The 26,667-nt window shown below is 42.0% G+C and overlaps 1 protein-coding gene across 1 annotated transcript in view; it reads right to left on the bottom strand.

Moving 5' to 3' along the window:
- syne1a (spectrin repeat containing, nuclear envelope 1a) overlaps window positions 1-26,454 on the bottom strand; it is a 116,622-nt gene extending 90,168 nt beyond the window's left edge. The window contains 29 exon segments of the mRNA XM_051071859.1: window positions 285-449; window positions 670-837; window positions 934-1,098; window positions 1,212-1,320; window positions 1,424-1,632; window positions 1,769-1,930; window positions 2,230-2,364; window positions 2,544-2,708; window positions 2,946-3,104; window positions 3,550-3,726; window positions 3,873-4,016; window positions 4,632-4,784; window positions 4,925-5,089; window positions 5,558-5,763; window positions 7,480-7,576; window positions 7,778-7,946; window positions 8,141-8,253; window positions 8,411-8,575; window positions 9,463-9,600; window positions 10,096-10,203; window positions 12,112-12,227; window positions 12,819-13,015; window positions 13,160-13,338; window positions 14,629-14,721; window positions 15,029-15,049; window positions 17,148-17,231; window positions 17,889-17,984; window positions 23,315-23,376; window positions 25,786-26,454. Of these exon segments, the coding sequence (XP_050927816.1) occupies window positions 285-449; window positions 670-837; window positions 934-1,098; window positions 1,212-1,320; window positions 1,424-1,632; window positions 1,769-1,930; window positions 2,230-2,364; window positions 2,544-2,708; window positions 2,946-3,104; window positions 3,550-3,726; window positions 3,873-4,016; window positions 4,632-4,784; window positions 4,925-5,089; window positions 5,558-5,763; window positions 7,480-7,576; window positions 7,778-7,946; window positions 8,141-8,253; window positions 8,411-8,575; window positions 9,463-9,600; window positions 10,096-10,203; window positions 12,112-12,227; window positions 12,819-13,015; window positions 13,160-13,338; window positions 14,629-14,721; window positions 15,029-15,049; window positions 17,148-17,231; window positions 17,889-17,984; window positions 23,315-23,376; window positions 25,786-25,930 (4,065 nt within the window). The 5' untranslated portion in view covers window positions 25,931-26,454.
- Window positions 26,455-26,667: the final 213 nt, after the last annotated feature.

Raw genomic sequence — 26,667 nt, 5'->3', positions numbered from 1 at the left:
GTAATGTGGTCAGTCTAAAATGAAATTTATCCCTGATATTTTGGAGTGTTGATTTCAGGTATTAAATGGTAGTTTACCCAAGCATCTTAGACATTTTCCTACAGAAACATGGCAAGTTTCTGATCAATTCAAAGACAATGATATAAGTGTATAAACAAACAGACACAAAGGTTCGATATGGATTAATTAATGATCACGGCAGGGGTTTGTGTGGCTGGTCAATAACACTCACATATGCAAACATTAGCACACTGACGTGTGAGAAAAATCCAGGCTCAGTCTACCTGCAGGTTGTGCTCTTCCACCCCTGATTTGTGGTCGACCTCTGTGAAAGCTCCCTCCAGCTCCTGTAGAGACTGACTGAGTACCTCCCCCTTCTGCAGCTGGCGGCAGTGGGACACTAGAAGCTCTGCCTCTCTCCTGTTAACATGCAGGCGTTTCAGGTGTTGCTATAAAACATGCACAGACAAAAAACATTGATTACTGGCATTTAAAAAATCATCAAAAATGTCTCATAAGATTTGAAAAAACATGTAAAAATAAGACATTTTAATAGAGAATTGAAATTGTTAAACATGTCTGCACGTAAACTATTGTGTTCATAGCCATGTCAGTGTCACAAGAACAACACAGTTGACAGCACCACCCTCCCACCTTTCCCACACACACCTGGTGAATGAGGTAAAGTTGTTTGGCCTCCTCCAGGCCCTCAGCATCAAGGATCCTGTTGGTCTGCTCCTCTGCCTCCTTTCGCGCCCTCAGAACCTCCTCCAGAGCACCTTGCACCTCTTCCCTCAGCTCCTCGTACTGGAACATGGCAGAGCTCTCTTCACCCCACTGTGAAATGAAGGAGGCAGAGAATCAGACAGAGGGTTTTCATTAAGGAAACACAGGGATAGACACATTTTTAGAGGGTAGAATATCTTAGAATACCTGACAGAGTGAAGAAAACAGTGCCCGCAGGTCAGTTGAGAGTTTGGCCAAAGCTGTTCTCTGTCTCTGGACCTCCACTTCAGAGCTAACCTCAGACAGCCCAGTAAGACGCCTTTTAAGCCACAATAAGCTCTCCTCACGGGCATCTACTGCTTCCTGAAGTGCCTGAAAAAGGTGGAAGCACAAAAAAAGGGAATGCAGTTTTACTGAAGTTGGGCTGTTCTGAATCATAACCTAATCTCTGCGCTTACAGCAGCAAACACACTTTGCTGACTCACCTGAACAGCAGCATCCACTTGCTCCTGATGGCTGGAACTTCTTGCGGTCTCTCTCAAGAGCCTCACCTGCCTCCTCTGAGATGAGAGCCAATCAGATAGTTCACAGAACCTAGGAAAAAGGAGCAACTACTTAGAACCACTAGTGATGGAAAAGTAAGACTTAAAGATGTTGGAGATACTTATAAGGACTTTCAGTTTTTGTCTATCTTTACCTCTCGTTCCACTCTCTCCATTTATCAGGGTGCTGCTCCAGCTTGAGGTGGGTGCTCTTAATTTGCTCTGTAACCTCTCCTACTGCTCTTCTGGTGGAGTCTAGCATTTGATAAGCCGGGTCGTTATCAGGCAACTTGTGACACAGATCCTCCATGTTCCTAATCCTCTTCTCACACAAAGTCAGAGGTTTGCGTTCTCTGAAGAAAGTCTGAAGATAAGAGAGAGGGAAATGTTGAAACTTGAGAGGCTCCAGAATGGTGACGATAGCGACGTTAAGTGATTTTTATCTTTTCTCTCTCTCTTAGTTTAATCGGTTTTAAGTTTCTACCAAATCCGACACTCACTCTGTGTTCTTTGATCACACGCTCGCTGGTGCAGGTGCCAGACAGTGCTTGCATTTCTCTGGCCAGCTCTGCTCTGCTGTCTTGTAGGATCACAGCCACTCGGCTTTGCTCCAAATCCACCTTCAGTCGGAGCAGGTGAGATGGTACCTCACCCTGGATGTCCTGTGGAAAGGGGAGAGAACACACGGAGCACAGAAGACACTGAAGATAAGACGTGTTGTTATGGTCTTATGCTGTATCGTCCACAAAACTGTGTGAGACAAAATATCCCCTGGAGACACTGTGAGTAAACACTGAGAGGGTTGCATTTTAATCTAACTAGTACAGGTTAATTGGAAACAGACTGGAGGACACTCTATCAAAGCCAAAGGTTCTCCTGGTTAAGTTAATGAAGTATCGGCTATGCGCCTCAAGAGATATACAGTAATTAGTGAGAGTGTTAAAGCATGGTGACCCCTGACCTTCCACTGTTTGTGCAGCCTGCGGACGGTCTCCTGCAGCCCCTGTTGTTCCTCCTGTGGTAGGATGTCAGTCAGCTCATCACACGCCTTCAAGAACACACTCAGCACCCGCTGATCCAGTTGGCCGAAAAAATCCTGCATTACAAAAACGCAAGGCTGAAATGAGAGCAGCAATTCGCTACATACTGTTTAAATTCTGAGACCAAACAAACACTAAAATACAAAATGTAGGTGGTAGTAATGTGTCTACAAACTAGCTGCATCTCTCATGTACCTGCTCTTTTTATAGCAGAAGATTACAGGTTTGATCTTACAGTATGTCTCCTCAGTAGTTCCTCAGCATCTCCAGTCTCTCTCAAGCAGCCCTGAGCTTTCTTCAGCACCCTCTCCAGCTCTTGTCGCGATTCCTCGAACCTCCTCCTCAGGCAGTTGTTGGCCTCTTCCTGCCTTCTCCATTCCCCAACCTCCTTTAGCAAAGCCTGAGAGGAGGGACAGTAGGCAGTGCTGATTCTAATTGGTCTCCTTGGTAATATTGTGTAATTACATTATTTGTTTTATATGCAGCAACGGAATAATGAGACACATGAGTAAGTCCAATTGTGCACTGTTGCCTCCTGGGTGTTTCGATGTTCTTGTATTCTCATTAATATAATTATCGTTGTGGGTAACGCAGCCAACTGTGTGGCATTCTGTGTACAAGTGTGTATAATGCTCACCTGTGCTGAGCCCTGTATCTCAGCCACTCTCTTGTGCAGCAGTGACAGGTCAAAGTTTCGGATCACCTTACTGGTGGAGAGCGACCTCTGCAGAGTGTGGTGGTTCCTCTCAATCACTGACAGACATCGTTTACAGATTTGCTGCTGGTTTAATAAATCCTAAAGAAATTGAGGGAACAATGCAGAAAACAAATAACTGTTAATAATACTGCAATTACATATCTCATCACTTTTTTATACATCAGCTATTCCACTCTAATTTGATTTTCCTGACAAAAACGTATGGTAATAACACATTGTAAAGGCTGATAGAACAGACACAAAACATATGTAGATATGGCCATCGCTCTTCTTGATTACAGCATTTCACTCACTATTTTCATCCACAAGTCACATGAGACAGACAGACTAAACAAATCCCCTGTGTAATCAAATGATCTGAACCACAATGAAACAGCCATCATATACTCTATGTGAGCATTGTGATGTAAAATTCAAAATGTACACAAGTGTAGAATGATGGCCAAAACTACTCAAATAAAAAATAAATGCTTCTACCTGGCAGCCATTTAAGTCAAATCCTTGTACTGTTTTCATATCTGACCTGCCACTTTGGTTTGTGCTGGGTCTGTGCCTGCGAGTCTGGGTCTCTTGCTGAAGAAGTGATGCGACTGGCTCGCTCCAGGGCTTGGTAAAAAGCAGTGATGTGTTTCTCCATCTCCTCCAACAGTGGCAGAAGGACATGACACTCCCTCACAAGGGAGGGACATCGCTCTCTCACCTGGAGACAAATAAAACAGGCTATTAAACAGTAACATCGAAAGCGATGATGGTGTGTTTGATCAGGATATTTAAAAAGTGTTAACAGAGGAAAAGATTTGAGCTAGATTTCCTACGTCTCAGGTTTTGCTCTTAAATGATACCTACCTTACTCAGCTGACTCTTGGCTGTTGCCACAGTTGCCATGACCCTGGCAGCCTCATCCTGCGGTGCATCCTTGGCAAGGAGCTGAGCACTGCGGGCAGCCAACTTGTATTGTGTCTCCATGGCAACAACCTTTTGCTTAGTACTCTGAGATGAAACGCAAAAACAAGGGGTCATCTTACACATTCTTAAACTGACTGCACTTTCATCAAAACTGCTTTTGGCAATAAAAACTGTATGTCATGCAGATGTATTGTCTGCAGCTCTGACTTCAAAACGGCAGTCAAACCTTTTAGAGACTCTTTATCAAAAGTTAAAGAGTGTGTGTTCACTACAGAGCAAAACAACTGGGAAAGATAATTCAATTATTTTCTATAGTAATGTTGTCTCGTGGGGACATTTTCTAATGCATCCCAATGCGTAAATAATTCCTGAAGGTCCTAAAGGTAACTTCTGCTTATAATTTACTATGAACAGGTCTGATACACACACAGTTTTGCTGTCAGGGTTGTGTCTTAATTGTTTCAGATCTGAAATGCTGACTGGACTCAGATGGTACAAAATAATCACTGTCAAGGAAACAAAAGTGGAGCTGGGCTTAAGTGCTAATGTTGCAGCGCTATAGTGGAAATGTAATAGTGTCAGCTAAATCAACAATCATCCATGGAAATAAAGGTTTATTGTGACATACTTGTATTGTTCTGTTCCACTCTATAAATATCTATAGAGACTAACTGGATTAAAGCAGTTTGTTTTCCTCACCTCTACATCCTGCAGAAAGGCTCTGACATTCAGGAAAGTTACTTGAACAGGAGCACTGACTGTGGCCTCTGCTGAGTCCAGCAGCTCTTTCAGGGCCGACACAGCCTTCAAGTGGTCTTTTCTCCACTTCTCCAATTCATCTGCTCTGGCATACTGCAGCAAAAGAAAGATAATACAGAGCAATCTTAAACTTTTCTTTAAAACTAATTGTGTATTCAGTCTAATATTTGACCTAATTCTGCCTGTTGTCTTACATACAGTATTTTTAGCTATGATTTTATTTTTTTTGTTACTTGTTTCACTTTGAGGAAGAGGTCTCTCCATCGTCCATTCAAAAGAAGCAGCTGCTGCTTGAGATCAAGTGACACAGTCTCATCACATGTTTCAATTAGAAAATTCCCGGCGTCGTTCATGGTTGCGTGCTGATCCATCCAGTGGCTGAGATTCCTGAAAAACTCCTGGAAGAGAGACCGATTCATTATAAAAGAAAGAAAGAAACAGAGACACAAAGAAATTAAGAGAAACAAAGAACAAAACAAAGACAGAGTGTCAAAGAAAGAAACAAAGACAGCTAATCAAACGAGAAACAAAGAGAGGGATTCAAAGAAAGGACAATAAAAAACTGGGGTAATTAGCCGTCTAATCCTTGGTGGGGATGTAATTCTGAGGTAACCATGGCAATGCGACAACGGGAATATCCTTGGTGGCTTGTTGTAAGTCAAGGAGATCATTTGATACATGAGTGGAGACTGCTAATAGAATTCCACTTAGAAAACATAATGCTAAAAAATGGGCTGACATACATTTGATTGCTTCTACTCTGAGGAATTTGAATCCATCATATAAATTGCTTGTATGAGGGGACTCTTGATCTGTGAACAGAAAAAAAAACCCTTTGAGTATATGATGTGTTCATAATCTCGTACCCGTTTAGTGTTTTCTGGCTGGCTCAGGGCTTCCTCCGCATCCTCCAGCCAGGCCTGTAAGGAGGCCACAGTGGAGCTGTACCTCTCCCAGTTGGATAGCACCTCCTCCAGCATGCTCCTCACACTGCGCACCTCCATGGACAGACTTCTCCACTGAGTCACCACCTCTCGCATGAACCTGCGCACTCCCATCTCGCCCTCATCCACTAGAGGAGAGATACATCAGCTTCAACAATGACAGGAACAGAAATATTTGAAAAAACTGCTACTGTAGTATTACAATGCGAGTAATACTAGTAGCACTGTACACAGGAGTGACCATGAACATACTAATCTTCAATATTAACATAATGCTTAATTTGCTTGTTGATTTATATGCATTTCCTTTGGCATTAAAGAAACAGTATATAAGAATAACACACTCTCTATCTCTTACGAATGAAAAGTTAAATAAAACACGTCCTGCAGCTACAGCTTTAACTGGTCCGTTATGACCAGTAACTCACTGTGGCTGTCTAACTAAACTGTAAACTGTTCTGTACTTGCGTTGCTCTTAAACTACATTTACTGCTGCATTTATATATATGATTATATAACTGTCACTAGTGACCACTGTTTGGCAAAAGTTACACAGCCTCACTTTAAAGCACAGGACAGATGGCACACATACAGTATTCATAGACACACCAGACGAAGAGCACATTGAGGCTGATGGAGCTACATGCTTTTGCAGACAAATATCTGACCCCAAAAACTCACTACAAGGAGATGTATTAGCTTGGCTTGTGTGTTTAATTTCCTTGGTGTGAACTCTCCAGTCTCTGAAGTCCTGTACCACAATCTATTGTCAGCCACTGTGGGGCTGATAAATGGATCCATCAAATACCAATATCCAGTTTCATACAGACATTAATCAGCGAGTGCAGATAAATTACATATCAATCCCCTTTCCTCCTGTTCCTCCTGTCCGTCCTCAGTTTACTATTACCTCAAACTGAGACTTTAAATACATCCAAATTATCTATCATCCAGCCAATCAGAGCCCATGGTGCTAACTACCAGCAGGGTTCACGCGTGTATGGCGGTGGGGGTGCATTTAATTTGTGGGATCGACCAATCAAGCCTCCGATGTCCTGATTTCTTGCCACACCTCACTTCTCTGCTCTGCATACCCTAAAGCAGCACAGTCCTGAAACCAACAAGCTAGCTCAGTCTGCGCCCAGAGACATGCAGAAGTGGAGCAGCCCCAAACTAGCAAATGGGGTCGTATTCCCCACTGAGAGCTGGGAGTGGAGGAACCTCATTTAGCTGTAGCCTGCAGACTCTCCCCTTTTACCAGGCTGTAAAACCAGACAGGGGCAGACTGAACAGCTGGAAGAGACAGCCTCACTGGTTACTGAGCTCTTGACAATGGAAGATAAAGTTGAGATATGGTGCACAACTGTCAGAGGGCACACTGTGGAGGAATCCAATCAATTTCAGATAAAAAGTAACATCCAAAGGACAGGAATGTAATTAATGTTGGGCAATATAACAATATATATATCATAACATGACACATACTTGTAAGCCGTCAGTGATTTTGCCATACTATTTACAGTATACTGAGATAGTGTGTACTGTGCATCTCAAATGTATTTAATATTTCTGGATGTATTAGACCAGTGTGGGCAACACTTTTAATCAATGAGCTTTACTGCAATACTGGAATTTTATGTGATTTTCACATCAGTATAATGAAAAGCATTTATTTGCCAAAACATCTGTAAATATAAACACTTACTGTATGTTCCCAATCTGAGTCAATATATTGTAGGTATATTAAAAGTTACATGGTATGTTAAATAGCTATGTTTAATGATGGTTATTCTGTATGATAAATATCACATCTTGAATTTACTGTTCACATTTTATTGACTCACCTGAGCTGTCAGCGTTGACATAGGCCTCAGCAGACTGTTTCAGGGACTGGAACAACACCTCGTAATTTTCAAAGAAATGCTGCTTCTCCACAAATGACTGATAAAAACCCAAGAGAATGAGGAAATGTTACGACATGTGAAGCGATAAGGACGACAGTAACATCTTAATGGATATACAGCAATAAAACTAATACTCAGTCACTATGTAGTAGTACTTTCAAAGGCCTCATAGGAACTCTAAAGAGAAGATTGATATTTCAGGATTTCATGGACAGTGTGAATCAAAGCCTGAGCTTACGACATAGTTGTGAAGCATCAGTTCCACAGTCTCTTGTCGGCTGTATTTGATGATCCAGGATTTGAGCTTGGACTCGGCTAAAGTGAGGAAGGCCTGCATATGGTGTTTATTCTCCAAGAATTCCATCTTAGCAAGGTGGATACTAGAAGATGTAGAGACAAAGTTCATCCTACAAAAGACAAAGTTAACAAAACATATCAGACCTACAGCTTCACATTCTCAGGCTGAGTGAGGTATATAGTATAATTCCAACAGTCGGTCCCTGACATCAAACATTACTGTTGTTTTAAATGCAAAACACAAAAAAACTTTTCTCTGTTTTGTTTTCAGACTTCAAGAAAGACTAGCATGTGCCTTTCCCACCTCTCAGCCATGTCTTGGAGTTGGTCTGGAGGAACAGGGACTCCATCAACACTTCTGTCCTTATGGATCCTCTGAAAGACCTGCTGGTGACTTTCCAGACTCCTTAACACATCCTGCATAGCACAAAGACACACAGCACATGAACACTGCCGTCTCTCTATCCTACGCCTTTATGCACTTTGAGATTTGCATATTCTGCAGGGTTTGCCCTTATTATCTATGCTGTTTTTTTCTGTGATTTGCATGTTCTGTACATCACCCTGAGCTAACCTTGTGCTGCTCCAGAGCTCTGTGGACACTGTTAGCTGTCACGTCATGTGCTTGCTGGATGATGATCTCTTGTCGCAGGGCTCCTTCGGCTTCGTGCAGCCACGCCCCCACCATGTTGAGGGGAGCTGGTAGAGACCTGTCCAGCTGCAGGTGCCAGTCCAGGAGCTGATGTGTAGAGAACCATTGAGAAGACAAACAGAGAAATACTATGAGCAGATTCTGCTTGCCCAGCTAAATTCATGGCACCAAAAAAGCCTTTGGCACCCCAATTAAAGCTCAAAAGGGATAACAGATTAATTACAGATAAAACAGTTACAGCACAACCTGCTGAAAATAAACGGACTGTGAAGCATGTTTAATGGATTGCTTTTTGTTCAGTTTGTGTCTTAGTTGAATTAAGATAGATTATTAAACAAAGTAATTGTCAACAAAATAAACACATTGGTGCCATAAACTTTGCTGGAATAAACAGAAAAGCTTGAGTCAGCTTAGTCTCTGGTAGATAGATTATTACTTTGGCACTCTGAAGCACACATAACGACGACATCCTTGGTTCATTTTTGGCTGGAATTCTTTGTGGCATATCAGCCCCGTCCTTCACTCCTTCATGCGTCGCTCTCTACCATCATCAATTCAATAAAGGTGAAATGCAGTGAAATAAATAAATAAATCTTTGATAGCCCGCTCTCTGTGAAGACTTAACATTTGCTGTTTGCAATCAAACTGTGTTTTTAAAATTGCAAATTGCAAATGATTAATCAGATAAATAGCACTTCTCATAGGGGATGTTAGAGCAATACGAATTAGGCTTTTACTGGTGCATGATGTCTTATCATATCTTTATGTATCAGTTGGGATATTTTTAAAAATCTCTAATGACTTCAAAGAGTAGCTTTATATATATGTTTTTCTATTTTCTCACTTGGTAGACCCGAAAGAATAGAAGGAAGAGGCTAAAGCAGAAAAAATAGAAGTAAATAAAGTGACAGGCAGAATTTACAAATTGCTGACTGTCTACAGAAGAGGCTGAGGACGCATTCTGCTTCTCTCACCCTGTTGGAGACCCTTTCCCAGGCTTGTTTGACCAGAGCCTGGTCCACAGTCAGCATCCCGTCTCTCTGAGTGGACTGCAGAGCTCCCTCCACCTGCTTCCTCCTCATCTCCAACTGGACGCGTAGACTCTTGAACAACTGAAAAGACACATGATGTGAAATCTGTTCAGAATTCACACGTCTCTGTCCCCTGTGAAAGTACGTCCAAAATTATTAAAAATACAGTATAGTATAGCGTATGGAGTATAGAGACATCAGAGCAAGTGCTCTCTCAGGGGTCACACCCTCTTCCCATTGGTATCTAATCAAACGATCATATAATTTGTGGCTAATTGCCTCTGAATGCTGTCCCTCTTTCTGGTTTCAGATTCTCAGATTCTTCTGAATAATGTGCAAAGAAAATGGGAATATCCCACATGCTGCTGAATATGGAATGTATCCCGAGGCTTGGTGAAAATAAGCCAGATTGACTGAAAATATGACGGCTGCCGTCTGATCCCCACAGTGTAGTTCCACTGATTAAGCTAATAATAAGAGCGTCTGTGCCCATGTGCCCAGTTTAAACCACACACACACACACACACACACACACAATACACACACACACACAGACACAGACACTCAGACACTAACCTGGTACTGCTGAGCGAGATTGCCCTCAGTCTCCTGAGCCTGTATCGCGTCTCTCTCCAGCTGGTCGAGCCACATTTTGAGCTCCCTCAGGCTCTTTCGCTGCTCTCTCTAGGAGGTCGCGACAGTGGAGGGGTTAGGGGATGGTGGGGTGAACAACGGGTGGAAAGATGGACGTGGACATTGGGAAGAGCAAAGGGGAAATGAAGAGCAAATGCAGAAGCGGGTGTAAGGAAAGAAGGGGGGGGCGGAGGAAAAAAGTGATTAACAAGAGGGATGTTTGAGAGATTGATGATAGGATGGAGGGAGGAAGATGGTGAAAGAGGGGGCAACACATGTACTGTTAAAATGCGTGTTCTCTTAATCCTCCATCCTGTCTCCCTGTAGGACAAAATGTCAAAAACCCACAGCTGCCAAAAACACTCAGCTTAAACAGGGTACTTTGTCTAAGACCCCCTACTAACATTTCATTGGATTTTAAGTAACCATGACGATAATACTATGCCACTAAAAAGCTTGTGTGATAGTCTATTCAGTCGGAGCGCTGTTCAGTCTATTCACTTCACATTGGCTCCTGTAGAAAGCCCAAACTTTATTCTTTATGACAGCTTAAGATGTAAAAAAGAGGATTAAGTTAACTCTAAAGGGAAGCAGTTTATTGTCTGTCAAGTACTCACCACAATTTGTTCAAATATTTGTATAACCAGTGCTTCAGTTGCTGTTTATTATATACAATAACACTTCTGCTCTTTTATGTGAAAACACAGCAGCCAATTGACCTTCACAAACAAAGCAGGTGTGAAACACAACAGCCACAAAAAACCTAATCAGCGCTGTAAGACAACAAAACATGATGTGTCACAGAAAGCGAGTGGTTTGTGCTGCTTTACAGCACATCGCAGCTCCTGACACTGTTAACCTTAAAAACAGGCAACCTCTATTCACAAGCTTTCCATCAAATACGCTGTATCAATGCGCACTGCCGATGCCAGAGGCTTTCATTGTCATGCTAATGGAACCAGGAGCCATAGCACTAGGTGGTAACATTAATAAATGGTAATATCACATCTTATTATACTGGACTTCCTTTTGTTATCATGGCTCCAGAACCCTGCGGCAGGAATATCACATCAGGTAAGATAAAGAGCCAGCATTAGCATATAGGCTCTATTTTGACATGGAAAAACAATGTTTAATCTCACCCATAAACTGTACAGTAGACAGCCATACTGTAATTCAATAGAAGAGCCACAAAAATAAGCATTAATCAAATTTATATGGAAACCGTGAATGTGCATGGGTGCTAATTGCATTGAGCTGCGAGAAATGATGGAAAACCTGCCCCTGGGACCTTAAAATACAATACAACCTACCTCTAACATTTCCTCTATATCGCGAGGAGCAAGACCACACTGTGGGACAGAGGCCGGCAAAACAACCACAGGAAAGCAGTCACCACACAAAAACACCAGAAAGAGAAAAACAAGGAGACATACCAAGAGAGAGATGTGCAACAAGGAAAGACATGAAACAAGCAACACACTGCCAGACCTGAGTCACATGACAAGTGAAATTACTGTTTTACTAGCAGATAGATGGAAGCTACAGCATCAGAGTATTTTAGAAAGCATTAAGTTTCAATTAAGGAAATTCACTTCCCTGTAATTGCTTTGACTTTTACTGTATTGGACCATGAAGGAAGCCTCTCCATCTTGCACTTACGTACGTTGAAACAATCAACAAACAATTTTTGGAAATATCCCAGCTGTGCACACTTCACTTCAACATTAACCAAACAAAAACAAAAATGCCATATATATATATATATATATATATATATATATATATATATATATGTGTGTGTGTGTGTGTGTGTGTGTGTGTGTGTATGTATGTGTCATGGCTGGTGTCTGACAAACTAACTGCTATTTGAAGAGAAAGACAAAGCATGCAGGATGCAGAAAGAGAGAAGACAATGAATGGTGCTTCCAGACTTAGGCAAATCTAACAGCTCGTTACCTCTTCTTCTTCTGTCTGTCCGTCTGAGTCGCTCTGCTTTCGGTCGGGATGATGCTTCAGGAACTGGGCTACGTACGTCATAATGGATTTCTCGTCCGGCGTGTCTACATCAACATCTATTAAAGAGGGAACCAAATAAATGTGATCAGGACAGTCAAGCACTTTCTCTTATAAAGGAAAGTAACATACGCTGACAAGAACATTTATGACTGACAACTGACATCTTAAGTGAAAACAACCTTCAGCACTTCAGATCAGAGTCCAAGTTTGGTTCTGAGGCTCCACCATGCTGAATCTCATGGTCTAATGGACCTTAATTACACTGATGTCAAGCTTGATTTGTCAGAGTTCATTCTGAAGGGCAGGCGTGAAGGGGCACAGATGGTGTTTGGCTGTGACACTGAGGTGCACATCTGATGCCCCCCCTAGCTCTGTATGATGAGGATGACAAAGCCTCTAGTTTAAACCATATGTGGGGTAAGTTATCTCTCATTTTCACACAAAGGTCATGTTGTTTTCTAATACAGATTATAAGTAGATCAAGTTACTTTACATTATTTCAGTCAGTAACATAAAGGTCACATTGTTTTCTATTAAAGATCAAGCAGCAGAGAAGAAAAGAAAAGGTAATACAAGGGCAAAGGACTGTAGAGGACCTGTTCAACTTCATCAACTTAATGAAGAGGTCTCTGGGAAATGTTGTTTACCTTCAGGGTCAAGAAGCTGTGGGATGCCTAACTCAGTCTCAGCCACACAAAAGGCCTCCTGCAGATTTTCACGGTTGGGCCTCCCCCATACGCGCTCCATGTCAACTAGATTGGGTCGGAGGGAATGGATGACTGCAAAGAATGCTAAACCTGTGCGCCAGCTGGGGCCAAAGTCCTTCACCTCAAGTCCCAAGCGTCTAGAAAAGACAGAGGATCACAAGGTCACAGCAGATGAATACATAACCCATCTGTGCTGAAGCTGTAAGAAGTCATACAGGTGATGCATCAGAGAGCAGTGTGTGAAACATATTTGTTTTTGCAGAGACTGGGAAGCTACGTACTTGGTAGCTGTCTGCTGAACCCATCTCAGTAATGCCTTTCTGGCTCCACCCTGAGGTGGGAGGGGTTTCCTTTTCACAGGTGGGCTGGTGGTCTCAGTGCTGCTGGTGGAGCTGTCCATTGAGGAGGTGCTGCTGGACAAGGCCTGGAGTGCTGGTAGGCTACTGGTTAGCTCCTCAATCTATAGGGAACAGGAGACCAGGAAAACGCAAGCCACACTTATTTACCTACTCTGGAATTAATTCTTTAACCTTTGTGTAATGATAATAGCAAAATACTGAATATGGAGAGTACAGTGCTTGAATCGCAGATAAGACGCCTTTTGTGTTGGTTTTTACATCTACATTCTCAGTGATACATGGTGCCTAAAATAAATCTGTCACTTAGTCATCAAGTGGCTTCTAATCTGCTGTATTATTAGACTTTATGACCCTGCCCAGAAGACCTATTTCCCATTCCTTGCTTAATCATTAGAGTGGTCCAGTGAGCAGCTCCACACTGGTTCATATTGCAGTTTAATGTCTTGTATCAGGAAGCAGTGTTTCTCAGCCTCCACTGACTGAAAGTTTCAGTCTGTTGCAACAAACAGCGAAGAGTGGTGAAACTACCTGATGCAGCAAGGTGAAATGTTAAACCACTAGATTTTAGTGAAACAAGCTGCATAGCTGCTGTCAGAACTGCAATTCAACTGACAAATGATGAAATATTCATCAAAACCGATGACTTCATAATATCAGCCAAGTGTGGAAAAATAATCAAAATGTATGCATCTCTAGGGAAAAAGATCACAAAATATATTATTAGACTTCAGCCTGGCCAGCTAGGCAATTGTTAAGGATTTATTTCTATGCACACCTGATCTACTTCTCCTCTCCACAGCCAGTGAACAATGGCTGCTCGCAACTCAGACAAATCCATAAACATCAGTGTGAAACTAAATACATCAATACGTCAGTAAGTGAGTAAATACATTTTGCAGTGTTGTACATTTCCTTTATTTAATATCATGTTTGCTGGAATAGCAGGCATTTGCATGTACTGATGTTGCTAAGAGACTGTGGTACTATGATTAAGTCTTGTTGATCTGTGCCTGTCTGAAGTGCCTGAGGAGGCAACTGCTCATTCTCGGTCTGGATGCTTTGGAAGATTGATTTTCCCGTCTTAAATTTCTCTTTAGTTCATATTGCTTAGCTTTTCACTAGCTGGAGCAAGATATATTTCAAGCCTCCTGCTTTCCTAATAAGTGTTGCCAGTTTACAACACTGTAATGTTGTTAATTGTGCACTGGCAGCCATGTAAGATGTCAATTTGAAGTCCTAATAGTGAAGGTTTAGTGATGATTTGTTGATATCATTAACTAATTAACCTAGTTAATTAACCTAGTTAGCATATGATAGGATTAAGTACATTGCATGTGATAATCTGACAAATGGTTCTCATGTAAATCAACTGAATGTTACTGCAATGTTACCTGGAAATAGAGGATGATTGTCCACACCAACCCCAGTACAATTGCCGGTCGTCCATCAACAATGTCTGTGGAGTTGATGTTGACTAGCTTGATCTGTGTCAAAACACAATATCCAATATTCATCATTATCTCATAACAGGACCAAATAATTACAGATTGTAATCAATTCCAGTTCATCCGCTTAGTCTCCACTATAATCTCATACATATAGATTATGGACACCAAATTTCCCGCAATCTATCCGGTCCCGTACAAATTATTCAGTCTCCTACGGATGTTTACACAAAATGAACAATATATAATATGGGGGTAATCCTCAGCACTACTGGATGCAGACAATCCTGACCCTATCTATCCTATGACTTGTATAAACATGTGCAGTAACGTTATGAATACTGACCGGAGATCCTCTGTAGGCCGACTGGAGGGAAGGTAAGAAAAGAAGGTGGGAGGGGGAGAGAGGGAGGGAGAGAGAGAGAGTTTAGAAGTACTCTAGATGTATTTGATTGAAGGGGGTACGCCTCATTGACTGCGAGATGGCAGAAAGTGTAGCATCTCTGAGGTGAGATAACTTGAGTGGTTGGCTGAGAGGAGAGATCTATCACCACTACACAGGCAACAGGGATTATATCCAGCAGAGATGGACAGACAGTGAAACCGATACAGAGAGATAGAGAGAGGGGGAGAGATGAGCGAGAAAAGGGAGAAAGAGACGGCTGTATCTTGTGATATGATGAAGTATTCCACGTTATCACACGGAGGGTTATATTACTGAGGCGCTGCAGCACAACAGGTCATCATATGGTAATACATGCCACTCAGTATAGGTGAACAAGCACGGAGGAAGAGATTGGGGGCAGGTGGGGGCAGTGTGGGGAAGCGTGGGATAGTGGCTGATAAGAATACATGCAATACAAGGTTTCATATTAGAAAACACAGTGTGTTATCCTGGCAACTGGAATGGTTAATAGAGGTGTTTTGTGTTATGACCGCACAAACTAATATACACAGGCTACAGCATGCAAAAAAAAAAAAAAAAAAACAGGAAACTGCACAGTCACAGTTGTGTTGGTGCTGACAATGAGTTTAAATAGATATTAATTGATCAGTCAATTCAATCTGAAAATGAAGAAAAAAATGAAAATGATATCTTTTTTTTTTATGAATTAAACTACTAAGTGCAAAAAGGGTTGTTGTTTTATTTAGTCCATTGTATGTATGTATGTTTATGATGCTTTGTATTATATTATGTTAAATCACTTTTTATGTGTGTATTTTGCTTCTCTTGCAAAAAGAAAAAGAAAAAATGACAAACATTTGCTGTTCCCAGGTTCATGTATGAGGAGATGTGCTGCATTTCTTTGTTTCAGGGTAAAATGAATATCTTTGAGATTAGTCAGACAAAACAGGCGATCTGAAGACATCACCTTGGGCTGAGAAACTGTAATGGAAAATTTCCCCTATCTTCTCTCTCATTTCACAGCCTTGAGAAAAAATAAGGAGTTTAAATGATGATGAAATGATTGTTTGCTGCAGCCCATGGTAACATTACAGCTGAGGATTTGAATCTCCCAATTAAATACATACATTACTAAGTGTCAACAATTTACAAGCATGATTTATGAAATGGTAAACATCATTATCCCACCAGACACTTAACGTCTTCTATGAAACAGACCCAAGAGCGACGTGTGAAGCAACATGTAAACATGATTTAGACATACATACATATTTACACACAGAGCATATTTACATTTAATTTTCTACACACTTTGATTGAAACAGGCACACACGCATAGACATATGCAGCAGAGTGCCCGATGACGTCTCATCTCCAGACTGCAGATTACTGGTGTAGGGATTTACGGTTTTAACCCTGTCACACTTGAGGGAGACAAATCAATGTCCCTGCAGACACCAGCTAGTACTTATGACTTTACTTATGTATATCCAAGGACGAGCTGGGTGAAGCTTTGAGAATGTTTTACTAATCTCACGGAGGGGCAGTTGATGCAGTTAGATGATTACATCCAAAACCTCACTGAGCAGTTTTTGGATGTAATTTTGCCACTAATGCTGGGAAAAAGAGCTGTGAACCTTGTTGGAATTTATCTAAAGTTAAGACAGCAGATGGTAGAAAGAAAACAAGAATGTTTAAGAGGTGTGATGGGATATAATGACCAGAAAATATGATGCATATTCTGTCATTCGGTCATTTATAGGCAGCCAAACAAACAAATGAATGCCAGTTGGATTCTGACAAAATGTGAACTAAGTCGGTGAAGAGTTTCTGATTTTATTTTCATTTATTCACTCAACAAAATCTTCGAAAACAGAGTGTACTGGTATCAGGAAAAAAGAGGGATGTTAAAAGGTGGAGAGAGTGAGAGGCGGGGAGGAAGGGGAAACAGGTCACACAAGGTCAGGATTTAATGTTTGCACCCACAAGGCAGCAGCTGAGCGGGGAGAGCGGCAGAAGGGGGGAAAAAAAACATAAAAAGAAGGCGCTGAACTCTTACCTTCCTACCCTCAAGGAAGTTGAGAGCTGTGCCGATGTTGGCAACCCAGTGGATCCTCTTTAGCTTCTTGCCCTGCTCACATGGCTGGAAGGGAAACAGAGAACAATGGAGTTAGGAAGAAAGAAATAGACAGACAGAGAGGGGGAGAAATAGATAATGTGGATAAAATAAAACAGAGTTGAATCAGTAAATACAAATCCAGTAAAACAAGGAACCAAACAGTAAAACAGAGACTGAGACAGAAAATATAGATTCAGAAATAAAATGAAAAAGACAGAGGTCCAATCAGACCTGCATTTGACTATAAACAACCAGATCAATAAGACACAGATAGCTTAGGCGTTAGACCTTGGGCAATATTGGCCAAGTAAAATCCTTGAGCTGTATGTGTCTTTGTCTGTTTGTGAACTCTGATCTGTCCTTGTTAATCTGGGCTTTCCTATTCAATTCAAACATCCTAATAAAAGCCAATCAATAAGCATTTCCATGTAATTGTGGCTCGTTTCACATGCCCTACATTAGCTCTTTTAAGATTTGTCAAAAATGCTTACAGTCGCAGCACTGAGAGCAACAAACAATCAACAAACACTGACCGAACGTCTGTTATTTGGAGCAGCCTGTGTCCGTGTTAAATCAACTCAGCGTGATCAAATCAAAATTTAATCCAGCAAGATCAGGGGATCTGAGGTGTTTGAAGTCTGTGGCCAAATCACGTGCTGTAGAAATGACCACAAGACTCACCAGTTTCTGTCCAGAGAGGACTTCCAGCAGGGCCAGCAGCATCACACCATCCTTGATGTCTTCAAACAGGTCTGTCACCACCAGAGGCGGGACATGCTATGTGGGAAAACAAACATACCCGTGGGTCTCATTTGTAATTTCTTTTTCACTTTTATAGAAAAAAACATATGTAATGTGTAGAATCAGTCATAGCTCCACAGGCTCTGATTTTAATATCAAGGGAAAAGTCAAGACTTTGCAACTGTTCTGGAAGCAGACCTTGAGAAATTCCTGGATAAGTACCTGGTTAACAACAGTAGTTACATAAATTCACTGTTTACATTAACATCGCACGCACATAAACTAAAACAAAGCTTTCTCAGTTTTCCTGGAATGTAAAGCCCTGGGATTTGAGTCTTAAAAGCTCTTGCAATGTACATTAAAGTATGACGCAAAAACTTTTTTTCTGCCCATTATCCTACTAAGTAGCACAGTGCATAAATAAACCAGAATACAATAAATATATTACACTGTAAGATGTTCATTTAAACTTGTGAAACATGGATAAAGGAAATCCTTGTAAAAAAAACGTACTTGGAGCCCTAAAAGAGTTTGGCAGTGCCATGTATTACTGACGGCTGGAGTCAGCCATAAGCGGAGGCTCAGCAGGCTCTGAATGGGGTCTTCAAATCCGAAAATATGCTGATGATTTCAAAATGTATCCTTCTCCCTGACTTCATCCCTGACCTGACACGGACTTCCAGACTCGGGAAATCCACATATCTCTGTTTCTCGCCGACGCCACATCAAGGATTTCTCTTAAAGCACAGTCACATGCTGGGGCTGAGGAGAGGGTTTAGCGAGGGTGCGAGGGGGGTAGAGAGCGTTCAGACGAGCAAGCCATTCACAGGGAGATTAGTGGCAAGGGGAATGAGGGAGAAACAGAGAAGAGAGGGAAAGGCTGAAGCTGGGATGTGTGCAGGAGTGTGTCTGTGGTAGCACGTGCGAGTGGTGTGTGTGTGTGTGTGTGTGTGTGGTGAGAGAGAGAAAAATACACAACTCTCCAGCATAGTGGATACAAGAGAAGGGTATAATTGAGTAGAAAGAGTGACAGTGAGAAAGATGATAGAAGGCAGAGAGAGAAGGGACACTAACCTCACGTCTTTCAAAATTAATTAGCAAACACAGTAGCTCTTCTCACTAATTCCTCTTCTAATGTCATTTCATGGCTTTGGATATTAGAATATTCAGACAGCACTTGTGCCCCTATCATAAAATGACAGAAGAAACACTTAGAAAGTCCCCATCAAAGGGGAAAATTATACCATGAGCTAATTGAAGTTAAATTTACCTATTTGTTCATTATAATCCGAAAGCTAATGAGGAAATTTCTGACTAATTACAAAATAAGAAAGTAATATCCATTTCCTCTGCTCAGCCACATGAGCTAAAAAAAAAAATAAATCAAGGGCTTAATGAGCTAATTACTTATGAGTGCCTGCACCATAATTGATTGTGAGCAAAAGGAGTTTCAGGATGTTCGTCTGTCTGTACTCTCATGTTATTCCCCTGGTACACTTGACTCAGTGGATTCCAAAAGATCAACAGCAAGAAAGACGGAGGGAGGGGCAGAAACAAAGACTGAAGGGTTTCATTTTGAAATGCAATACATGCAGTTTGAAGGAACAATTGATACTCGACACTTATTGTCCAAGTCTTTTGAAGGTAAATTCATTTTGAAAGGGTATTATTCAAGCATAAAAGCAACAATGTGATATACTTTAACTTTTAAATTCACATATGTCACATTACACTTGAGCAATCTCACATTAACTTATGGCAACAGGATGAATATGTCTTTAAAATAATTTTAATGCATGCAAGAAAGCTGACATATAATTTATGCTTTATGTATTGCGCTGCCAATGTGAAAGCACTTGTTTACTTGAAAACATCAACAAAAATTAAGTAGCAAAAATGAATACATAAAAAATCACAGCCATTTGGAGCATTGTGGGGTCAATTTTAGCTGCATTTATTATTTATGACCGAGAATAAAACAAGAAGACTAAAATTCTACAGCCAGACTTGCAGGTCTGTGAGGGTGTACGTCAGCACAGCAGCACCTCTAGCTAAACACTAGCGTCACCAGTGCTACCATGCTCATAATAACAATGTTAACAACCTGATGTTTAAGGATCTTAAACATCCTTAAACAGCAGGTTTAGTATTCACCACCATCCTAGTCGTCATGGTTTAGCATGTGAGCATGCTGACATTTTCTACTTCGCACTAAACAAAGTATAGCTGAGGCTGATGGGAGTGTCATTAGTTTTGAAGGTTTTGAAGGTTTGGTCGTGAAGTAATTACCAAACTAAGATTTTTTCTAATGGTGACACCAGACCACTGAGTGGGAGGTCAGGTAATCGCTATAGTTATTACAATTCATCCAATTTCTTTCCAGTATTTCATCTGACCAAAGGAGTGAACTAACTGCTAAACCAACATTATCATCCAAAAGACACTGTTATTGACTGCTCACACAACAAAGTAATAGGAAGAGGGAAACAAAGAGACCAGGTTGAAAACTGAAAAAAATCACAAAAAAACCAGCTCCGTTGTTGAGGGTATCATGTGCCATGACATGCTAGGTTTGAATTTAGTGTGCATGGAGTATGTCATCCACTCAATCCTCCTCTCCCCTCACCACCAAAAAAAAAAAAGGGGGTGGGGGGGGGATTGAAAGAGGAGCGGGGAGCTTCACTTTACTGCTGCTGTAATCTCTAAGAACACTTGGTTCACTGATTACTGCACTAAAGCTGTTTGCCTGGAAAACGCCTGAGAGACGACGAGGCCTGTGCCGCTCACACCGGCCACTTCCTAATTAAGCTTTAACCTTCTCAGAAAGGATTTGTCAAAATGGAAACTTGGGGTCCGCTCACTGAGTCCTCCTCCTCCCCACCCTCGCCTTGTCACTCCACTGCTGAGTGCAACTTGAAAGCCTGATATTCACTTGAAAACCAAAAATGTGCCTTTCTAGGCAAAATTTAGAGGCAAGAAATACTGTAACAGAAAATATGTGAATAATTGCAGGGGTTAAACAACATTACACTGTGTTTAAACAAAAGAAACAACCTGCAAAAAGCATCAGCCCTGCTGCTCTCTTACAGTTTATACCTTTGGTCTATAACTGGTGACTTAATCTGGTGAACTTCTCCGAGTAATGAGAGCCATTAATCTTCTGTATAAATTACCAGCTTCAATACGTCCTCTCTCATAGAAACTCTTATTCAGAGCTCATAAGACTTCTTTTGTTATACCTGTGGAGTGTAAAAGTAAGGGGGAGGGGAGAGATAGCAAGAGGAAACCCTCTTGCCATGTCTCAACTCACCTAACGATTAATCACATACCTTTAGGCGCTGAATTAAAGACCTGTGATAACTGGAGTGGCCTAATCATCTGCATAGCCAAGGGCATGATCTATCCCTCCGAGAGCAAAGCTAAACCAACTGTTAAAGCTTCTTCTCTCTCACTTCTGTCTGTTTCACTTCTCACACACTTTTTTTTGCCTAATGAGTCTTTTTAAATGGCTATTTGTAGAGTATTTATGAATGTGAGACAAGCCCACAAGATGTTATTTTATCTCTACTGGCCTACCGAATGACACGTTCAAGAAATGCACCTCCTTATTACAACAGATCCTCCGCACCAGCTGAATTGACTTTTGCCCCCGTCCTCATCATAAAGCTCTCCACCATGACGACTTAGACATTTTTGAAGACAAATATGGGGCAAATCAGTGTCACTATGGTAACATCAGGCATCAGGTGAAAGGGTAAGCAGTTTCATGATGGGCGAGGAGGGGGCGAGCGACTAATTTGATCAACTAGGTAGCGAGAGGGAAGCGTGGGGAACAAACATGGTTATCTTTTCTGATGGAACTGTGATGGTATCACTAATCTATTGATTAGATGAATTGGTTAATTAAAGGGAATTTAAATTACATTTCCAAGATCTTTGTCAAACCGGTTTATTTGTGTTTTTGCTGCATTGAGAGGGCTTTACTTTCAGGAATGTAGTTCCACCAGACACCAGTCAACAGAACACTTAGATATTTGGGTAATATGCTTATATTTTGAGTTGGATGAGAATATTGATGCAGCTCTCTCATCTGTCTCTCATAAACACTAGAAACCGGGGGAAACAGCTAACCTAGCTCTGTCTAAAGGTAAAAAAAATCACTTACCAGCGCCTCTGAAGCTCATTAGTTAATGTAATATATCTACATATTTACTGTGCAGATGTAAGAGTGGTATTGCTCTCATATAACCCTCTACAAGAAAGCAAATACACAAATAAATCCCAAAATGTTGAACTATTACTTTAAAGATTTTTTGGTAACCTTCTGAATCCTCATCATCTTCCCCAAACCACTCAAACCTCAGCATATTCAATAACCATGAAATAGCAAAAAGACCGCAGCTCTACTCTATTGTGTCGAAATTACTTAATAAATAAACTATGTGCTTATCTTACACGTTATTAAAAATTCAAGGCATTTAAATTTTGGGCTGTGTGCTATTTTCTGCTGGCACGGTCCTGAGACGTGATATTTAATGTGACGTCAAGGTTTATTCCCTCCAGAGTGCTTTTCAAATGAATTTTCTGCTCCACGTCACTGCGGTTCAAGGCCTCCACAGCTGTCGTAATCAAATCGGAAACCTTGAGAGAAGCGTTGCAGATTGAAATAACACTTAATTGTGTTGCGTCGTGCCATATTTGCCTTGTCCACCCATTCCTGACACACCATTCAAGCAGTAATGGGTTAAATTGAGCAGCCTAATGCAGTATAATACAACAATTACATGCATACGATGGCCCCTCAGCATGCGGCTGAGAGTAATTGTTTAGTATAAGTTACAGATATACTGTTGTCCAAGCTCTTTGAAGAGGCAAATGAAGGGCAGTGTTTAACTAAAAACTCTTATCCTGAACAATCTAAATTGGTCCATATTGAGACAGAGAGCTCATAGGTGACTAAGACTTCAATTACTGACAGTAGCTTGCAGGAAAAAAGATATACAGTGTATTAAATGCTGTAATGTGAAAGTGATAATTAGAGTGAGAGTAAATCCTTGCTACAAGCTATAGGACATTGGAGGAATAAAAAGGAATATAAAAGGCATGCAAGGAAGAATGACTGTGTGTGTGGTATTAGCTGCAACAGTCGGTCCCATGACCAGCTCCGCAGTGTGTTTTTGGGAAAATGGAGCAAATGTCAAGGCGAGCACTGCAGATGGAGTATACCGTAGAGGAGCAAAGTGATTTGAAGTGGAAAAGCAATGAGATGGTGGAAGTTTTCAATCCACAAACACCAGCACCAGTGTTTGAATAAAGGACCAACACAATGCTGGCAGTGGCAGTGGGAATCAACCAGACTCTCTTACCTTTGCCAAGTGGGAATTGATCCATTTCGTGAATGTCCTTTTCTGCACCGCCTCCTGCTCATCTGTAAATCAGAGCCCAGAGCGTCACTATCAGTCACATGCAATAATAAACAAAGAGGGGATTAAAACACAATCTTCCCATTGTCTATTGTTTAGAGAGTTGATTGGGTTTACAGGACTGGATGGTGACTCTAATTAACTTTGATATTATTACTTTCTGTCTAATGTGTCTGAACGCTATCACACCACATCATACCTTACACTGATGTAGAAAGAGAAGGCATTTGACATTTAAAGATGGCATTTTCACTGGCTGGACTCCCCCTAAGTGTGGACAGAAAATCCTGCTCTCAAAAATGCCCTTTAGATGATAGAGGGGCAGCAGTTCTTCTTATACAACTTGTATACCTCTGCCATGATCTATAAGAGGCTTTTAATCATTTCTGACCACAGTTCAGGCACACAGTCTTCTATTATAATGCTGTTCAGTGCAGTGATCATGCCAACCTTGCTTTAAAATAACTGATTTACCTACACATAGGGAAGGACATTGTTTGTGGTGGCTGCAGTGATAAAGCCCATTTAACAAACGCACAATCAATAGCGTAGATGTCTGCTGACGATGTCCCCTAAAAAGCCACTTAACTTAAATGAAAACAAGACATAAATCAAGTCTCGACTCTCATATGTGCACAGACACACATATAGGCATATGAACACTTGCACAAGCATAGTGATAATATTAGAGCTGTATGTTCTGCAGGCTTTTTAGAACCAACTGATGCATTCCTGCTGTCATTGCTGCTTGAAGCCCATGTAATAAAAATTGGGACTTATGCCACAGTTACATTTTTAACCAACAAATTTGCGTGCAAACTGTCACACATATCCCATTATAATGCAAACTACACAGATGTATAGTCTACCTGGGATTCCAAGGAGCCAATCACGTACAGTGACTAGTACATGTGACAATGTTTTTTCTTTCTGTCCCGTCTGCACCACAGAGCAATATCCTTGAGATAAGCACGTTATCAGTGAGAGAGGACGTCTGACACAGTGCTTTCCTCTACCTTAATGAAATATGCTGACGGTTTGATTACACTCAAGTTGGTTAGTGTGTCACTGGGTACTGTGGGCAGAACAGTAAGGGGTGTGTGTATTAGAGAGGAGGTGGTGGTGGTTGGGTGTGGGGGGGGTTTGTTCATGCATAATGCAGATACATTCACGCATAGTCATACGTGCCACTGAGCCGGTCCCCTGTTCTATGAATTAATCTTTTGATTGGGTCCAGGAGTAATCAAATATTGATGGGCAGTAATATTGGATGAGAATGAGAAAGATTTAGCCTCCCTGCATTCTACAGCGGGAACATGTGTGACGGAGAACAGGTCTGCACCTACGTGGTGCCAGCCTCGCAGTCTCAGGGACGAGGTGACTTTGAACTCTGCGCACACACAGTCGCACTTAAGCGCACGAACACACATGCAGCGACGCTCACATTCTTTCAATATCACAAAGGGATACGGCCGTCCCCAGCAACCAAGCCTCGCAGCAGCATTTTAACACACTTGATTACCTTCTCGGCCAGTGTTGGCCCACATCATCATTAGTTTCATCTGCAAGCCCCTGAGTTCTCACTTTGGCCCCCCACAGTGACGATGACCTTAATGAAATATCATTAAAATCTAGTTTCTTGGCTCAGAGGCTTCGTCCACCGGCTCAAAAACAGACAGAGAAGCACAGAAGTACATGCACAAACTCATTGCAGACAAACTGTAAAGCAACCATTCTAACCCATTCTCTGTTTTGCTCATTTACCCAAAGGCTAGATAGATAATGTGACAAGAGACACTATTGTAATGCATCTTCAAGTATAGTCTTATCTATAAGACAGTGAGACAGTCAGAGAGGCAGGAAGACAGAATGCTGAATGCACTGTATCGAAATACAGATGAGCAGACAGGTGCATAGCCACAGGGTCAAACAGAGAGATAAGAAATCAAACATTTTGACAGTCTGCCCGCTTTGCTCTGACACATGCAGTGAACTGCTACTTCTCTGTCGGGAACGCTTGCTTCACCTGCTGTAGGCTCAGAGCTCAGCAACCTCCACACACAGACAGACACACACTCTGGCAGGGTGGAAACGCCCCCCTTTAAATGTCGGCCCAATTTGCTTACAACACACCACACCCACAGAACAGCCCCCCCCCCCCACTCCCAAAAAAAAAAATCTGCCCTGCAGGGAACACTTGAGGGAAATTGCGCAGCAAAATGCACACACTCACATACAGCAGGCACGTACAGTCTATACTGCAGTGCCACGCTGAATCACACACGCACACGCACACACAGCACAACCTTCCACACAACCAAAATTACGCACACACTATGCACTTTCCTTCTTTTTCTCACAGTCTCAGTCTCAGTAGCAGACACACAGCCATGCACACACACTGTGCCACTTACCGCGGAGGTAGTGGTAGAACCCTGTCACCAGGTTGAGGGATGTGTTCTTTTTTGGAGAGGCTTCGCCCCCTGCTCGTCGTGCCATCTTGTACCCCAGAATACGCCTCGATTCCCGCCTGTTTTCATGGGGACGTTGAGAGGACATCCACGCCACCCACCAGGAGAGGCTACACTTGCCCTTGCTCCTGCCCTTGCTGCCTCCACCCCCCTTCTTTTGGGGGGGGGGATACCTTTAAAAAGCTCCCTGGAGCCCTGGAGCTCCTGAGATGACAGTGGTGGAACTGTTGCTCTGAGGCAAGGCAGCGAAGAAGGTTTCACCCTCCTGCTCTCCTCTGGTCTTCTACGTCTTGCTGTCCTCTGTTCTGTCCTGCAGTAACAGGCTGCAGACTCAGTCAGACTCAGTGTTTTTTCCTGCCTGTTAAGCAGCTTGGGAGTGTGATGTGAGAGTACGCGTGATGCAAAGACTGTTTGTGTGTGTGTGTGTGTGTGTGTGTGTGTGTGAGAGAGAGAGAGAGAGCAGCGCAGCGCCGGCTTACCTCAGCATCAGTCTTTCTTGCGTAGTCCCTTTCTCGCTCTCTCTCCCTGTTTTCCTCTCACACACTCTCTATCTCGGTCTTTCCCTCCCACGTTCTCTCTCCCTCACTCCCTCTCTCTCTTAATTTCTCACTGTAGGCTGCACGATCCACTTCCCTCCACTGGCTGGCCAATCAGAGTGCGTGGGAATGAGTGATGTCACAGCAGCCCGGTCCCGATGTGTAAAGGGAGAACTGAGTGGTGGTGGGTGGGTTGAAGGGGACCGTTTAGCAGGTTAGGAGGGGAGGAGGTGGGACCTCTACTCTGACAGCATCACACACACACACAAGCTCGAACACAGCATCAGGA

Source organism: Lates calcarifer, linkage group LG7_1 (genome assembly GCF_001640805.2).
Source record: "Lates calcarifer isolate ASB-BC8 linkage group LG7_1, TLL_Latcal_v3, whole genome shotgun sequence".
NCBI lineage: Eukaryota > Metazoa > Chordata > Actinopteri > Centropomidae > Lates > Lates calcarifer.
Note: the sequence above shows the minus strand (reverse complement) of the source record. Positions and strands in the feature narration are given on the sequence as shown.